The 18979-nt window shown below is 47.8% G+C and overlaps 1 protein-coding gene across 2 annotated transcripts in view; it reads right to left on the reverse strand.

The window, feature by feature from the left end:
- The window catches only part of TPC1 (two-pore channel 1), a 274779-nt gene that overhangs the window by 47847 nt on the left and 207953 nt on the right, over positions 1-18979 (reverse strand). For both annotated transcript variants that reach the window (XM_087372597.1, XM_087372596.1), the window contains exons 21-22: positions 14623-14709; positions 14343-14429 (exon numbers count right to left, since the gene is read on the reverse strand). In XM_087372597.1, coding sequence (XP_087228723.1) covers positions 14343-14429; positions 14623-14709 — 174 coding nt within the window. The remainder of the gene's footprint in view (positions 1-14342; positions 14430-14622; positions 14710-18979) is intronic.

Here is an 18979-nt window from a genome sequence, read left to right on the forward strand (position 1 = left end):
GTTGCAGAAAGAAACAGTTCACGAGCAGCAAGAAACCAGCTCACGGACTGTTATGAAGATGCAAACGGGCTGTCTGCACGTCACATGGGCAAATGGGGCTGCTGAAATAGATCACGGGCATTCACGGGCAGCTGCCTTGACGCTTCTTCAGTCAGGGATAGTGAGGCGGCCAGCTGAGGGATGTTGGGCTGAAGCACAGCCAGTCACCGCCCAGCAAGCAGCTCAAAGAACAGCTCCAGCTCAAACATGTGCAGTAGCAAGTCGCAGATCAGTTCCAGCTCGAAGTTGAAGATGAGCAGCTCAAGGCGAGGTTAAGGAGTAAAAGTAGAGGAGCTCAAGAGAGAAGAGGGCATAGGCTAGAACATCCACCTTTAAAGAGTGATCGTGAGAACTCCTCTGCTGCGATAAGCTGCACCCGAGCGCAACCCAACGCCCCACCCCTATCTCACCTCCGCTCCTTCTACCTTCCCCGCTCCGCTCCTGCTGTCGTGAGCTCAAAAGAGCTTTGTTAGAAGCCGCCTAATTCCTGCCATCGCGAGCCCGGAGAAGCTGTCGCCACGCGTGTTCATCTACAAGGGGGCGAGCAGAGCTCACGGTGTGAGAAAGGAGGAAGCAAGAAGCAAGAGTGTGAGAGCAAAATGTAGGATTGCAATAGAAGAGATAAGGTGAATACAAGTGAGGAGATGGTTTTGTCCAATTGACAAAACCATACTAACCCACTAACTGTGGTTAGGGGGAGAAACGTCCTAGTGAGGACAAAGTGTCCCTAACTCACTTATGGATTACATTGGCCGCTGCCTAGACTATGCCAATAATTCTAACACCCCCCTGCAATGCTCTTCACCCTCTTCTTCCTCGTTCCCGTCTTCAGTGGGAGGTGAAGTTCATTGCTTATCCCAGTGATACGCTTCTTTGGTGGTGACCCTTGGTCTGGCCAGAGAGGCTCTATGGCATCACCCTCGATGCCCACAGCTGTCAAAGTGCTCCTTTCACCAACAAATAAGCAACATGTACAGCAGGCAGTGAATCTTCTTCAGGACAGGGCTTCGACATGCCTTTGGGACCACCTGGAGTGCGCACGCTCAGAGCTACACGACTTGGGAGTCCACAAAGCAGAGTTTTCTTACCACTTCAGGGCCAGATGGGTCCAACAGGAGCATAGGATGACCCGCCAGTTCTTCCAAACCACAGGACCATGGTTAGTAGGAATCCAACTACAATGTCTTAGGGACTCCCAAGGACAGATGCACTTAGACCCACATGAGATCCTCGAGATGACTACAACCTTTTACAGCCAGCTTTTTCAATCGGAGGAGGCCTTGGCCACCACTCTTCTGGCTAGAGAGGCAGTTTGGGAGCAGGTCCCCACCACAGTTGTCTCACAGAGCCTGAAGAGAAGCCTAGAGGAGCCTTTCACGGATGAGGATTTGTGGAGGCCCTACAGGCTCTTCCTGCCCAAAACTGCCCAGGAGAAGACGGTTTAACACTGAATTTTTTTCGTTGCTTTGGGCGGCACATCTCCACCCCACTTCTTTCTTTTTTTTTCAAGAAAAGTACTTCATTAAGTATGGATAAAAACTGCAGAGCAAGCTCAAGTGCGGGAGTACATCATGTCAAGCATGAGAAAAAACAGCTCGGAATGAGCAAACAAAAATTCCAGGTGGCGGCTGAAAATGCCACCTCATCCCTGAAGGAGAGTCAGAGAAGAAATGACAATCCTTCTAGACTCTGAGAAAAGCAACCCTCCTAGTAGTAGCAGTCCTGGAGGTTCAATGTATGTTCGCCCAAATGGCCATCGAAGTGTGTATAGTATCTGCCCAGATACTGGCCATAGTCTAAGAAGGGTGAACCTAGGAGTCCTCCAAAGCCTCTGTACATCTGGCTCTCCAAATATGCCATGTTGTGATACTAGCCAGAATCTCCCAAGATGTGTCTATAGAAGCGTGGGGAGCTCTGAATGGAGTAAACGGAACATCCCGGAGGGAGCATGTCTCCACACGATGTCATCGAACAAAGAAAGTTGTGTCCGTGTCATGTTCCTCAAAGAAAGCCTGTGGACCAGTGAGTGACAACCAAGCAACTAATCCCCAAGTCATGAAGAAGGGTGCTCTATGAAAAGTGCTCTAGCAACACCCTTCCAAACCATCCTCGCCTGAGTGCACTCCCAAAGGCAGTGCTGCACTGACTCAACTGTTGAGTGGCATCGAGGACAAGTAGGGTCGGCCCAGAACCTAGATCTCTATACGTTCACTGCAATCCCTCCATGAATAGTAAGCCAGATGAATAACATGACTTTCCTATTCCTGAGGGATTTCCAAAGTCTCCTCCAAAAGTTTTTCTGCATCTCTGCAGAAATCTGAAAAGTATCCCAATGAGGAGCTCTAGAGAGCCTCTAGCCTCTACAACTGAGCTGGAATCTCTTGGCATTTCTAACCGTGTAACGAAAGAAGGGGATGCTCTTCTCTCGGTGCCCTACAACTATCCACTCCCATTCCCCTAGATCCCACTGCAAGGATCTAATAGGGGAACCTCCATACAACCAAAGCCTCCAAGATCCAATAGCCAAGAGAACAGGGTCTGGATCCAGATACCACTGTGAGTCTCTACCCATCTCCATGTATCCTGCAATCCTGACAGGCTGAAAAGGAACCTCCAAAAGAATGTCCTCTCAAGATCTGTGGAGTCTGCCTCTTGCATGAACCTGAAAGACAAGGGTATCCTCATGTGCATCCCGCAAGGCTATAATCTGCAGAGGGATACCTATCCTCGAAAAAGCCCCCAACCAGGTGGACTCAGAAATAGGCAAATGGTATGTATCCATCCACTCCACTGGTATGGCTGCATCTATCTGCTGCATCCTGGCTGCACTTCCTCTGAGGTGACTAACTGAACGAGCTCTCTGATCCTCTGAAAGCATCCTGAAAGCTTTCCAAGCACCCACCGTGGATGCAAGTCCCAACTCCAGTGATCTGCCATGCTCATCTAGTATGCAATCATTCCACATGACGGGCTGCCTGTAAATTTCTTCACGAGAGGAGGGTGGAACTCTCCGAAGAGTACTTCTAAAGCTGTCCCAAGCTTTCACAATGGCAGCCATGAGAGGGGAAGTAGGAGATCTAAGACAGGCTGACGTAAAGATCCATCTAGGGCTGTCCATCCAATCTCCTCCCTGAGAAGGTGTGCATGTATGTATACTGCGTAGGAAAAAATCCTTCCAAGGCTCCTAACCACGCATTAAACCTCTAACCACGATCTTGCAGAGCAAGGCTCTACACTGCAAGTCTAGATCAATAATATTGAGGCCCCCTTCCTCAGTGGGTAGAATGAGAGTCTCCCAAGCCACCCTGACTATCACATCTAAAGTGCCGTCTAATCCACTCCACAAAAAATTCCTGATAGGTCTCTTGAGCTGAGTGATACTGCTTGTAGATCGGCACCAACAAGAGCAAACAAACCAAGCTGTAGCCAACAGTACCTGGTTTACAACCACCACTTTGGATGCAGATTCAAGTCTGGCCAAACTCCAAAATAGGAGTTTCCTCCTGATGCTCTCCAACACGGGAGCGAACTGCTGTGCTGGAGAAATGCCCACCCCAACCTAGCATCCAAGATACCTGATGGAGACACCCCTCTGAATCCAAGTAAAGCCAATATCAGCACCCCAATCTGGAGTGTCCTCATCACTAATCCAGAAACCATTGGATTTGTTCCAGTTAATGTGAGCCCCTACTGCAATGCAAAATAAATCCAAGGCTGTCCTAAAAGAGGTGAGTGTCTGTGGAGTGGCATCCAAAAAAATAGCCATGTCATCTGCCAGCTCACTGTCCAGTAACTCCTCTTCCTGTCCCAACGGAAGTCTCAGCCCAAAAATATCAGTTTGAGCTCTAATATAGAGGCTCATAGCTTCAGCCACAAATAAGAATAGAAAGGGGGCTAGAGGGCATCCTTGTTGGACTGATCTGGATATCTGAAACCTGTCTCCCCAGACTCCACCAATGAGTACCTGGCTACGGGCTGACCTGTAAAGAGCAGAAACCCCTCTAATCCACAAATCTGAAAATCCAAAGTGAAGAAGGGTTCCCTCTAGAAAACCCCAATCTACCCTATCATATGCTTTTTTGAAATCCAAGAGTAGAATTGCTAGTCTATGGCCCTCATGCATAGCCCACTCAGAAGCCTCCCAAATAAGTTATAAAAAATGCTTCTACCATGGACAAAGCCTGTCTGTGTGTCATGTATAAGATCTGGTAGGATGGGCTCAATCGTAGGCTGATGGCTTTTGCCAAGATCTTATACAAATTGCCCAGTAAGGTGATCGGTCTCCACTGAGACACCAAATTTCTGCAACCTCCTTTTGGGATAAGATGAATGAGACCCTTCGAGAGTGACTCTGGCATCTCACCCGAGTCCCAAACGCCCTACAGGGCTGAGGTGATGATATCCCCAATCTGATCCCAAAAAATAATAAAGAAAGAAGGTGTAAGCCCACATCTGACCCTGGACAAAGGGCAGTAAGAGCGGTCACTGCTTGTTGACTCTACCTCCCCAGAAAGACTCTCTGCTGTGAAAGGCATACTCTGCTCTCTGATCTAAAAGTGTCTGCTGATGAGCCCTTGCTGCAACAAGGCGCTCCTAGATCCAAGCATCTGTAGGCCAACTCTGCTCTTCTCTTTGAAGAGCTGCCAACTGCTGTCGAATGGCAATCTCTCTCCTGCAAATCTCATCTCTCCTAATACTAGCAACAGAATGATGAAAGCTGCTAATGTCAGTGAGGGCTGCAGCCACATCTGACGGGGACGACTGCCCACCTTGCAAGTGAGAAACCCAAATCCGTAGCACTGTCTCTGTGCATCTAGAATCCTGATACTGACAGAGCGGCCTCTCGCCCGAGGCTCTGAAACCACCAAAACAACTGAAAAATGATATGAAGTGGACACCCCAGCGTTGATGCATACTGTCCCACCTCTGTCCAGTGCCCAATCATCCACATAAAATCTGTCAATCCGTGCATGGATAGGCATCCTTACTCTCCTGTTTGACCAAGAAAACAGAAGAAACTGTGGCTGAGTGTAAAAAGCATCATCATACCAAACATCTCTGCCACTGAACTGAAAAAGGAAGGCATCCCATGCTACTCTCTCCAGGGAGTGAATGCCACCTTTCCTACCCCCTCTTTTGTCTGAAGGCATCTCAACCATGTTGAAATCGCCCCCAATAATCCAAGAATCTGCAATATGTGACCAAGAGAGAAACTCCTTCCAAAGGAGGATACAATCCCCTCTCCACCCCACTTCGGTTAGCCTGTTAGGAGATCTTTGACTTAGGACTTCTTCCTCATTCCCTGAGCAGAGGCTGGATATGCCTGATTTTGAAGGGGGGAGATAGAACAAATATTCGGTAGTGGAGACCGATCACCCTTCTAGACACAGGTTATAAGATCCTGGAGAAGGTCTTGAGCCTGCGTTTAAGACCCCACCTTCTGGATATCATCCACGAGACGTAGACCGGCTTTGTCCAAGAGCGTAGCATCTGGGACAATATCTTCACTTTCTGGGAGGCAATTGATTAGGCCAGGGAGGAGGCACAACCTCTTGCCATCATTTTCGTTGATTTTGAGAAGGCTTATGACAGAGTTGAGTGGTCCTTCCTAGAGGGGACTATGCAGAGACTTGGCTTTTCAGAGAGCTCAGAGGGGTCTCAGCTTTATATGCAAGCAGCTCTAGCCAGGTAATCATCGGAGGCCATACAGGCGAGGTCTTTCAGCTCTCCCGCTCAGTGAGACAGGGATGTCCTTTGGCTCCTTACCTTTTCCTTTTGTGAAGGAAGCCTTGGGCTATTTTCTGCACTCTTAGGCACTTGGCCTTACAGGGATGAGGTTGCCCATCCGACTGGAGGAGGAGCTCCTAGATTCGGAGTTTGCAGACGATACGGCGCTCTATATTGATGGTTCTACAACCAGTCTAGAGCGGGTCAGAGGTGCGTTGTCCATCTATTGCAAGGCTTCCGGAGCTCACATAAACTGGACAAAATCTGTCGGCTCCTTCACAGGCACAAAGGAGAGCCAGGAAGTTCGAGGTTGGCATGCAGATTTTGGCTTTCAATGGATCCCGAGAGGAGAGACGGTCGGATACCTGGGATGTCAGGTGGGTATCGACATTTCGACAAAGCAATAGTCAACCTGGTTCTAGAGAGTGTTCGGCGGAAGCTGTTGTATTGGAGCTCCGTGAAACTCTCTCTCACAGATCGAGCTCTAGTGGTAAACTAGGTACTCCTTGCCACATCCTAGTACATCGCTTCTTGTTGGTGCTTTCACCGAGGTTGCATGGGATAGCTACGCAGATTGGTTCGAAACTTCCTCTGGTCAGGATTGGATGTCACCCGCAACACCAAAGCTAGGGTGGCCTGGTACACAGTGAGGGTGGACTTGACATTATTGATCTTGAGATGCAGAGCAGAGCCCTCTTGGGCAAGCTGGTAGTGTGAGACCTCACCCTGGGGACGGAACCTTGGAAGCTCCTACTACAACGGGGGCTTCTTGGGAATACGCCTCGCACTGGGGACCAGTGGCAGTAGTCCTACAGGTGGATATTCTCCAAGGCGCCACTGATAAAGAAAAGTTCTCCGCTGATGCGGAGTCTCTACAGAGTGCGGCAAAGATTCATAGGAGGACACATCTAGGCTAGGCTGTCTTGGAGAGGAGTTTGAGAGGCAGCTGCTCATTTGGCACCCGAAGGTTAGAGACTCAGAAGAATGCTTGCTTGGGTAGCGGAAGCATATCGAATGGGCACAATGGGATAGTGGACTAGTCCGATCTTTCGAGACTTGGCGATGACTTCCCAGAGAGATAGAGGCTCGGAGACAGGCTATCTCTGAGGGGCAGGCACCATGATACAGGAGATTGAGGAGGCGATTCTGGACTCTTGGTGGGAGGGATTACGGAGATCTCGGACCCCCCATTGCTAGTCAGGACAGTTATCACAGTTAGGAGTACCGCTCCGCATACGCTTCTTTCGGGAGAGCCTTGGCTTCCCCCAGTCTCGCTTTTATCGAGTGGGACCGGAAGGATCTCTGCAGGCTGAGTTGTAGATGGAGGAGGAGACAGAGGTGGACTTAGAGGACTTGGAGTGGTAGAGGGTCAGGATAGTGGGGCGCTTGGGCAAGGCATGGTACATAGATCCCTCCATAGTCTTATCGACCCTGGAGGGAACACTATGGCGCTTATGGATCTAGGAGGGCAGACCTTTATGTGACCTTCAGTGGGACCCGAGGGAGTGGTTGTGGCCAACCCGCATCGGGCACTTAGACTGGCTAGAGGAGGTCTCCTTCTTCTCGTACACTACTCGTATTGGATGCCGTTTACAGCTTGAGGCAACAGCATGGTCCCCCACAAGGAAACATCATTGGCTAGAGTAGGATGTCCCACGAGAGGTCATAGGCAGCTTTTGGCCCCGCCTTTGGAGGAGTCTGTGCCCGCGGATGATTTCTTATTTCTTTTGGCTGTTGGCACATGCGGGCCTGCCCATTGGCCCGTGGTTGGAGCAGATGAGGATGGATGGCAGATGCACTGGCTGTATGGATGGGGTTCTAGAGACGACCCCACACTGTCTTTGGGTCTGCCCTATCGCACAATAGATATGGCTAGCGTCCTTAAGGATTGTTGCCAGCACGCAGAGGATGAGTAGGGATTTCACGTGGGGGAATTGGGCTCAAAGGCTTTGAAGACAATCACTCCCCATGAGGCATGGCATGGGAGAAAGCCTTCAGTGGATCATTTCAAAGTTTTTGCTTGTGTTGCATATGCCCACGTGCCTGTGGAGTTTCGACACAACTTGTCTGATAAGGCACTTAAATGCATTTTTGTTGGGTGTATTGCACAAAGCAAAGGCTATCGTCTCTACAATCCTGCTTCACACAAGATTTTTGTTAGTAAAGATGTTATATTTTCTGAAATTTCAGCACATACACATGCTGAATTTAATATTCCTGCTTCTTCAGATGATGTTTTTGAGGGGATGCTTCCTATAGCATTTGGTTCCCCAGCTGACGTTCATGCTGAAAATCAGAATTTACAGCAACCTCCTCCTGATTCACATGCCTCGATTCAGCCACAGGCTGATTTTATACCTCCACAGGGTATGGATGAAGTTGTCACGCAAGAGATTCAAGAGATACACGCAGCCAAAACAGTCCCGAATTGGTTGCTACAAACTCTCAGGGAAAGTAGGCTTGAGACATGATTGCCTAGCAGGACTCATAGTGCAGTAAGGCATGCAGGGGGGGGCTCTTTCAGTTGAGACAGATTATGCAGGGACTCTTCCTGATGAAGAGGAGCCTGACTCTTTTGAAGAAGCAAAGGATAATGTGCATTGGATGCATGCCATGCACAATGAATTGCAGTCCATAGAGAAAAATCAGGCTTGGGATGTTGTGGATTTGCCACCAAGTAAGGGTACCAAGTGGGTTTTCAAGGTGAAAAGGAAGCCAGATGGGTCTATTGTTTGGAATGTCCATCAGTTGGACATAAAAACAGCTTTCCTTAATGGGGACTTGGAGGAAGAGGTTTATGTCAAACAACCTTCTGGATTTGAACTTTCCTGCAATGCACTTCAGATTTGCAAGCTTAACAAAGCTTTATATGGGCAGAAACAAGCCCCACGTGCATGGTATGCCAAGATTGATGCATTCCTAGCAAGTAAGGGATTACATAATAGTCCCATGGAAAGCACCCTCTACATCAAGAAGGATGGGGGGGATATTTTGGTCATCATTTTTTATGTAGATGACATGCTACTCACATGGTCAAATGAGGATATAATTGCAGATTTCAAAGCTGAATTTAACATGACAGATTTCGGCATGTTAAATTTTTATTTGGGAATTGAGTTTATACAAGACAAGCATGGCATCGTTATGTCTCAATCCAAGTATGTGCAAAAGCTCTTGGATAGGTTCAACATGCATGATTGTAAGCCTATTGCCAGTCTCATGGAGCCCGGGCTGAAGCTTACTATGTATGATGCAGGTGAATTAGTGGATGTCACACTTTACAGTCAAGCTGTTGGATGTCTCATATAGTTGTGTAATACTAGGCCCGATATTCAGTATGCAGTATCTCAGGTGAGCAGATATATGCACAGCCCAAAGACAACACATTGGTACGCTGTAAAACGCATCTTCCGTTATTTGCAAGGCACAAAGTCTTATGGCTTGATGTTTCCCAGGGGGGGTGACTCACATATGAATGCTTACAGTGATTCAGATTTGGCTGGAGACTATAATACCAGGCAATCCACCAGTGGTAATTGTTTTTTTTTTTGTAAAGCTTGCATTTCTTAGCGGAGCAAGAAGCAATCTACAGTGGTTACTTGCTCATGTGAAGCTGAGTACAGGCAACGACAATTGAGTGTGTTTGGCTGCGACGTTTGTTCCTTGATCTTCATATCTTATTGGAGGGTCCTTTTCCAAGTCTCACTAATAGTCAGAGTGCTATAGCAGTGGCAAAGAATCGTGAGTTTCATGCTCGCACGAAGCACATTGAGGCTCATTATCATTATGTCAGAGAGAAGTTGCATGCAGGGGAGATCAGTATGATCTATGTGTCAAGACATGACAATGTTGCAGACATCTTCACCAAAGTACCTCCACGAGAGAAGTTTGAGGCATTTCGCAATGCCCTAAACTTATCTTCTTTTGATGATTGATCACTACCTTGCACACCACATTGGCACTGCAAGGCAGTGTTAGAATTATTATTATATTCTAGGCAGTGGCCAATGTAATGTAATAAGTGGGTTAGGGGCACTTTTGCCTCTTAGAGGTTTTTCCCCCTAACCACAGTCTAATCTCTAACTACAGGATTCTTTGCCACTGCTATAGCACTCTGACTATCAGTGAGAATTGGAGAAGGACCCTCCAATAAGAGATGAAGAGCAACGAACAAACGTAGCAGCCAAACACATTCAACTGTCGCTATGAAAGCTGCCCTGTACTTAACTTCACATGATTGTAGATTGCTTCTTGCTCAGCCAAGAAATGCAAGCTTTGCCCAAAAGAAAACAATTATCACTAGTGGACTTCCTGGTATCATAGTCTCCAGCCCAATCTAAATCACCGTAGCCATGCATCTGCAAGTCACCCCCCCTGGGAAACATCAAGCCATAAGACTTTGTGCCTTGCAAATAATAAAAAATGTGTTTTACAACCTGCCAATGTGTTGTCTTTGGGCTGGGCATATATTTGCTCACTTGAGATACTGCATAATGAATATCGGGCCACTGAATGCTTTCTGCCATGCTATGCCTTCAAAGTTTTTGTGGGAGCCCGATTCAAAACATAGTTTGCACATATGAGGCCTTCAAGCCAAAACCTGTGAGGCAACTTTTTATTGGTAAGCATGCATCTATCCATCTCCATAAGAGTGCGATTCTTGCGCTCAACTTTGCCATTTTGTTGAGGTGTAAGCCTCACTGTAAGCTGATACGTGATGTCTTTCTCCTACAAAAATGCCTCAAACTCATGAGACATATACTCCCCCTCTCTATCTGTGCGAAGTGTCTGCACCTTGAGTCCTGTCTCATTCTCAACCATAGCCACAAAGTGTTTGAAATGCATAAACACTTCTGATTATGCCTTAAGACCATAGACCCAAGTGTAGTTGGTGAAATCATCTATGAATGTAACATAATAGAGATAACCCCCAAAAGCAGGTGTCCTCATGGGACCGCAGACATCGCTGTGAATGAGTTGTAATTTGCGTGTAGCTCTCACTGCACCATGCTTCTTGAAAGGAAATCTATGCATCTTGCCAAGCATTCAACCCTCACATGCATGATGAGGAGGTGACTCTAAAGGAGGCAATGCATCAACCATAGCATGCTTCTGAAGTGTCATTAAGCTACCATAGCTCATGTGCCAATACCTGGCATGCCATAACTCCGCATTCTGCATCGCAGCAGTGGGAGTGCTCACTGGAAAATGCAAGATCGGATCTTTTCTCATATATCAACCTGAAAAAGACCCCGATACAAAGTGCCAAAGAACATCAAAGCATAGTCATTCTCTTTGTTTATGATTGCACACTTAGCATCATCAAATACAACATGAAATCCCCCTCTATTGAGAGAGGGCACTGAAAGCAAATTTTTCTTTATATCGGGCAGTTGTACGGAAGCAAATTCTTCTTTGTACGAAAGCTATACGGCGCAATTGCAACAGTACGGGTGGCGTGTGCGGCTGACACGTGCAGTACGAAATGCAGGTATGGGATCTGTAAGCTGTACGGATGGCGACGCACATGTACAGACAGATAGTCCGTACATTGTATGGACGAGGGTAGGGGACTGACATGTGTACGACACTTGTATGGAATGTGCAGCTCAGGCTGCATGCACAGTTGTACGGAATGCGCTGGGAGCTGTACAGGCAGGAGTTGCATGCTTGGGAGCTGTACGGACGGGACCTGAGAGCAGGGAGCTGAGAGCAGATGCAGGAGCTGGGAGCAGGTCCGGGAAAAAACTCTGCTCTGATACCAAATGTGAGAAACAAGGAGAGCCTGTTTTTTTGGATGCCACCCCCAGGACACTCACTTCCTTTTGGACAGCCTTGGATTTATTTTGCACGGCTGCAGGTGCACACATTAATTGCCATAAATCCAATGGTTTTTGGATTTGTGAAGATGACACCCTGGATTGGGGTAATGATATTGCCTTCACTTGGCGTCTCTGTCAAGTATTTGTGCTGCCAGGTTGGGGTGGGCATCTCTCCCTCACAACAATTTGCTCCGGTGTTGGAGACAATCAAAAGAAAGCTCCTTTTTTGGAGCTCAGCCAAACTTGACTTGGCTTCCAGGGTGGTGGTGGTTAACCAGGTTCTTCTAGCCATAGCATAGTTTGTATGCTCTTGTTGGTGCCACTCTACGGATTGTATCACTCAGCTTAAGAGGCACGTACGAAATTTTCTATGGAGTGGTCTAGATGGCACAAGTGGGCCAGCTTCAGGAGTACACTTCGCAGGATTCCCCCATCCACCTGTGAAGAGATTGAAAGGCAACTTATCATGTGGAATGACAATATTTTGGATGAGCATGGCAGACCACTTGGAGCTTCTCCTTACATGCAGTGGCCAAGATGGGGAAAGCTTCCTCCAGACCGACAGGCCTGGATGGTTCTTAATCTCAAAGGAAGTGCAGGGAGAGTCCAGTAGATTGATGCAGCCTTGCCCTTGGATTGGGTGGACACAGATGACATGCCTATTACTTGCTCCACATGGATGGGGGCTTTTTCCATATTGGGAGTTCCTTTACAGGTGATTGCTTTTCATGACACACATGAGGATGCCTTAGTCTTTGATGTTTCTTCGAGGGGTAGGCTGTCCAGATCCACATACCATATCTTGTTGGAGGTACCATTTCAGCCAGTCAGGATAGTGGGATTCATGGAGCATGGCTCTCTTTCACAGTGGTACTTGGATCTTGACCCGCTTCTCATCACCCTGGGCTCATGGAGGCTATTGCTCTATGGATCCTAACCCGCTTCTCATCACCCTGGGCTCATGGAGACTGTGGCTTTATGGAGGTGTCCCAATTAGGTTTTTGCAGTGGGACCCTTGGGAATGGGAATGGATAGATGAAGGGCACCGAGAGAAGGGCATCCCCGTTACACGGTCAGTAATGCCAGGAAATTCCAGCTTAGCTGTAGGGGTTGGAGGCCTACCAGCGCTCCTCATTGGGAAAACTTTCAAATTTTTGTTGACTTGCAAAAAAAAATTTAGCAAAGGCTCTGGAAATCCCACCGGAATAGAAAAATCACTCTCTTCTTTTGGCTTTCTATTCATGGTGGGATAGCAGTGAACCAATGGAGATCCACGTTCGGAGCTGACCCGTCTTGCCCTCGTTGCCTTTCTGTTTTGGAGACAATATAGCACTGCCTTTGGGATTGCAGACAGGCGAGAATCATATGGAAGGGGTTTGCAAGACTTTTCAGCTCTTTTGTTCGCCTACCTTTCTATATGACCTGGGGATCAGTAGCTTGGCTCACTCTTTTAGGACCCCAAGTGACTTGACTCCTCTTGGGCTCTTCACATCCGACGACACCTTGTGGAGTCGTGCTCTTTAGAGGATGTTCCGGCCTGTCTCTTCAGGGCTGCTCATTCATTGGTTGACTCTCCATGGGAGGTCTTAGCTAGCATTGCAGCATGGCACATTTGGAGAGCCAGATGCACTGAGGCTTTGGAGGGTTCTCAGGTTTCTTGGCCAGTACTTGGATAGATATAGTACACACTCTGTTGGCATTTTCAGCCTCAGCCTTGGTTTCTTTCTACCTCATTCCTCTGAGGTGTTTTTATTACATGCTTAGCATGTTGTATTTCCGCACAGAGCTTGCTCTAGCAAGTTTCTTTCTTACTTAATAGAAGTCTCTTTTTTGCCAAAAAAAAAAAAAAAAAAAAAAGAATCAAGCTGAACGTAGGTCTACTCAATAGTGGACAGAAATGAAGTAAGTACAAAAGAGAGATGAGGGGTTTTGTTCAAGTGACAAAACCCTATCTAATCACTAACCGTAGTTAGGGATTAGACTGTGGTTAATTGGCCACTGCCTAGAATATAATAATAATTCTAACAATTAATGCAGAACTGCAATCAATAAAGACAGAGGTTACTATAGAGGTAGATACAAAGGTCAAAAAAGAAAGGCCAAGCAAGATAATGCACTTAAAATCAGGATCGGGGCGGTTGGTATGAGGAAAACTCATTTTTTGACACCTTTGAAGAGATTAAGGAGGCAGTCCCAACTATTAATTGGCTAGAAGATGAAGATGTAATTCACATCCATCAAGCTGGGACCCACGCTGTACTTATTCTTAGCACATGGGCTGCAAGAACATTCTTCGCTATCCACTAAACTGAAAGGGACAATAAGTATGGGTAGCCAAGGAGCTTGCTAGAGCACAACTGAATTAAAGGGTACGTGAGGTAGACAGGCTAGCAAAGGGGCGGAACTTTGTGAGGGCATGACCCTCATCAAGGAGTTTAGATCAAAACCAAAAGAACCTCAGTCTTAAACTGATGTATGACCGTCGATTGTCTTACCTTTTAAGACTACAATGTAGGTACGTCATAATAACTCGGAGTCTCTTTATACAGCACTTGGGAGCTGCCTTGTGACCTCCCTGAACGGATGTATTAGCTGGTTTTTTTGCTGTCCAATAGACCCATTGGTCTCCCATGGACATTAATAGACTTTCTTTGTTTCTTTCTCTTTTGTTGATTAAACGTTGAAGCTATAAAATATTGGCCATTCTTACATCATTGAGCTATAATAGGTATGTTGAAAATAAACAATCCCCACCTCAGAAATTAGTGAGTTATTATGGTTGTTGGAGGAGCTGTCCAGTTCCATCTCTGCAAAGAAAGCCTCCAAAACAAATGCAATCACCTGCGATTCGACAACAAAACAAGAGTGAAATAAACAAATTTCATCCATGATTTTGCACACTATAAAGAGACCTAAGGGGTTGCAGAGCTTCTCTTTTTTAGAAGCAAAATACTAAACATTGGTTCCCCATTAGGACTTACAACATCAAATAAAACACCTGAGTTATTATTCAAGAGAAGTGCAGTAAACTTACAAGGTTTAGAAGGAAAAGGATGGCAAATGCATAGAAACTAATAAAATATATTGAAGTCCACCAACTCCCAGTTAATGTAACAAAGCTCTGCACATCACACAAGAATATCATATATTTCAGTATGTTATCTATGCAAGAGCAGGACACATCATCTTCTTAGTGGTTTACATAGGCGCTTCCCAGGCGGAGTATTCCTTCCATTCCAAACTCAGTGAATTTTGCAACATTAAAGGAATATAACCTTCCTCATCTTTCAATCTGTTTCCAGGGACCCACTGTTAGATGTATGACCAAGAAAATACGAGCAAGGATGGCATAACATGAAAGAAATCGTCCATCCAAAAGTCTCTACAACAAAACTGAAAAAGAAAAGCACCCTAGACGGCTCTCACAAGAGAATGAAGACTTTCTTCTCTTTCCCCTTTTTAATCCGAGGGTAACTCTACCATGTTGATGTCACCCCTAAGAAACCAAGAGTCTGCAATAGGGGCCCAGGATAGCAGTTCCTTCCAAAACAAGACACGCTCCCCTCTAGTATTAGGGAACCTTGCATCCACCAATCAAAAGTAAAATCTATTGTGCTCTATAGGGAGTGATGATGTCGTGTCCAACCAATAGGGGGAGAATACAATCTAAATTTATCCAATAGCAGTTGCTCATCGACAGGAGGAAGTAGGTTAAAGATGTTTTACTCGACCTAGTAAACCGATTCCCCCCTACCAAGAGAGTCTCTTGAAATAGTGGAGGGGAGCAAGCTGTGCGAGGAGGAAAATGGTATGAGGAAAGGATCCCTCTCTAAAAATCTGAAATGTAGGAGTACAGGTGACAAAGATGAAAGGTACGAATTCTGCCAATTGCACAATCAACCAAAGGCTAAAAGGAATTACTTTTGAATCAACTTAAAAGGTATTACGATCCATTTGAAAAGGCATCACTTTGAACCAACTGAAGGTTTTCAAAATCCTTGCCTGCAACAATGGGGTTGCAAAAGAGCCCAAAGGGGCATCTGCTGAAGGGGGCTCAATAAAGGACCTTCCCCTACTTGAAGTTACAAAGAGTCACCCTAGGTCCTCCATTAGGAGGGTGGACCTGCTGAGTTCAGGGAGAGAGGGGTACAAGATGGAGTCCCAAGATCCAGGGAAAGCCTCTTGATCCAGGGGAATTGGATCTAAAAAATTGGCCTCTATTACATGACCCATTATGTTGAGGGGTAGTAAGGGCCTCTAGAACATCCTATCGTCGAGTGCTAGGAATTGCTAGAACCTTGATGGTCATTGGAGATATTAGGGTTAGCAACAATGACCCTAACTCTCAGGACACTGTCAGCCCTGGCTGCCTCTACTACAGAAGAAGGGAAACCAGGGAGAGAGGGAGACCTTTCTGACCAAACCGAAAGAGCTGTGGTAGACTTGTGCAAGACTAGGGAACTTGACAAATCAATAAGTGACCAGTTTGTCGTCTTCCATTGGGTTGAAACCCATTGGAAAAGGTGGGAGGAAGATTATCCTAGAGCCAAGTGCTAAAGGGCTAGCTTGAAGCTCAATAGTTGTGACTCTAGGGAATCAAAGACCACCCAAAAGAAAACCTCTCGCCAACAATTAAATGTCTAAAAGGTGCAAAGAGAGGTCATAAGGAAGGGCAGCAAGCATCCAGTCCTTGGCCAAACTCCTAGATGAGTGGGATCCATGGATGCATGCGAAGAGTTAGTGGAGCTCTCAAGTTCCACGTACTTTTGAAGCTACTACTGCAGCTCATCTTTGCAAAATGTGCATCTTGTAATGGCCAGTGGAAGGGGACAAAAATTAGCTGAATGGGGAGTCAGGACACTGTCAGCCCTGGCTGCCTCTACTACAAAAGAAGGGAAACCAGGGAGAGAGGGAGACATTTGTGACCAAACTGAAAGAGGTTGTGGTAGACTTGTGGAAGACTAGGGAACCTGACAAATCAAGAAGTGACCAGTTATCATCTTCCATTGGGTTGAAACCCATTGGGAAAGGTGAGACGAAGATTATCCTAGAGCCAAGTGCTAAAGGGCTAGCTTGAAGCTCAATAGTTGTGACTCTACAGAATCAAAGAGCACCTGAAAGAAAACCTCTCGCCAACAATTAAATCTCTGAAAGGTGCAAAGAGAGGTCATAAGGAAGGGCAGCAAACATCCGGTCCTTGGCCAAAGTCCTAGACGAGTGGGATCCATGGATGCATACAAAGAGTTAGTGGAGCTCTCAAGTTCCATGTACTTTTGAAGCTACTGAAAATCATCTTTGGAAAATGTGCATGCTATAATGGCCAGTGGAAAGGGACAAGGATAAGCTGAATGGGGAGCTATACATCAATCTTGGGTGGAGGGATGACTTGAAACCTTTGAATATCCATCCGTCACTTGCTAGGGTCACCCTAGGAGAGAGAAGACGAAAGATAGGACAGTGCAAACTGTGTGTGAGGAAAGATATAAGGGATGTAGAACTGAGGTGAAGTTTGGGTGAATTGTAGTGGCAATTGAAAGCAGAAGGTAATGACAGTCGGGGGCAGAAGAAAGGGGCAGCTGTGGGTGAACCGAAACAAGAGGCATACAGAGGTGCAAACTACTGTATTGTTGTGCAGAAGAGGAAAGAGGCAAAGGCGGGGGCAGCAGCAAGAAACAAGAGTACGGGATAAAGCAGAAGGCAAGAGGACCATACAGCGGTATGGAATGGAACGGACTGTTGTATGGGTTGGGAGCAAACAGTAGAGGCGAACCGGAAACAACAGTGGAGGGAGAACAGACTGGGAGGCTAGAAGAAGCAAAAATATCAGAAGCGGAAGAAGACAGATGGGATGAGAAAGGGCAGGCAGAGTGGAGCGGAAGGAGTACAAGCGGGCCCTGCAGGAGCAGAATGTGAGCACAGACAAACCATACACAAGTACATCCCCTTTCCTCCTCGTCTCCCCCGCCCAGCGCTGCACTGCCCCCCCCCCTCCCTCCTCCTTCCTTCCCCCTACGCCACTCGCTCCCTCTCCACCACCTCTCCCCCTCCCGCTTCCCCGTACCTCTCCATCCCTCCCTCTTTCCTCCCCCGCCTCCGTACCACTCCCCCCTCCTTTGAATCTGCCATTTCCTTTTCCTTTTCACTCCCCCGCCTTTTGGAGCGTTCGCAGTTTGTCGGTGCGGTATGGCGGCCATGAGCCCGGAACCGGAGGCCCAGATGGACCCCCCCCCTCCATCAGCCTACCGCATAACACTGACAGAGCATCAGGTCTCCTTGGTGAAGCAGGACGCCACGGACTTCTCCCAGACATCCGTTTATGGGAGAGTCATTGGCTACGCCCCTTCATGAGCAAACATCAGGGACTGGTTGCAGTCCACCCTCTACCTTGAGGACAGCCACATTGAGGAGGTTGCACTCATGGGACGTGGTATCTTCTGGCTCAAGCTCTCCTCAACATAGGCTGCGAGCGATATGATCAGACGGTCCCCTACTTTTGTGCGTGGGAAGATCATCCTTATGGTCCCATGGTATAGGGGTTTCAGTGTAGCGGACTTCGATGCCCGCATCCACATTCCTTGCCATCCAGCTACCCTCATTTTCCCAGGCCTCGCAACTGAGCTTCGCCCGATCATCAAGGACCTGGGGGCGCACTTTGGTTGGCACATGCAAGACACCTTCGTTGATGCGGCGGCAGCCCAAGGGGTGCCACGTGTCAAAGTGGCAGTCCTAGATCTGCAGAGTATCCCCTCGGAGTTCGAGATTGAGACGGATTTAGGTGTGGTGACGCAGTGCACTATGGTCACTGGTCGCCCAGATTAGTGTTTGAGATGCCACGGCTTCGGGCACCAGGCGCGCGCCTGCCCTCGCTTCACGAGGACAGAACCTCAGAAGGCCCCCATCCAGGCAACTCAGGATCCCCCCCGCCAGGCATCGACACCCCCTCCCGAAGCGGAAGGCTGGACGGAGGTCAAAAGAAAACGAAAAGGAAACAAAACAGGACCAAAAAAGCCTTCCCATCTACAGCAAGAGCCCTCTGTGGTCACCAATGAGCAGCAGCCCGGTAAGGGGAAGGAGAAAGGGAAGGAGAAGATCAGCCAGCCTCCCCCTCATCCTTCACACCGCCCCCCCTCCCCTCCCCCCTCCTCCTCGGTCCCCCTACCTCCCCCCCCCCCAGGATCCCCCCCAGCACTGTTGGTTTCAGCCCCCCCCTCTCCCTCGAGCATGATCCCGAGGGAAACCCCCCCTCCGCCTGCGCCACCTGCGGCCCCGGAGCCGGAACAGACCTCCCCCGCGCCTATCCCTCCTGGCCCGGCGGAGGGGAGAGGCCCTTCCCCGCAGATGGCCAGTACCAATCCAGCTTGTTTGACAGCCAGCACCCCTCTCTCTGGTTC

Source organism: Dipteris shenzhenensis, chromosome 3, assembly GCF_047967505.1.
Source record: "Dipteris shenzhenensis isolate YYH24624 ecotype China chromosome 3, Dip_SZ_1.0, whole genome shotgun sequence".
NCBI lineage: Eukaryota > Viridiplantae > Streptophyta > Polypodiopsida > Gleicheniales > Dipteridaceae > Dipteris > Dipteris shenzhenensis.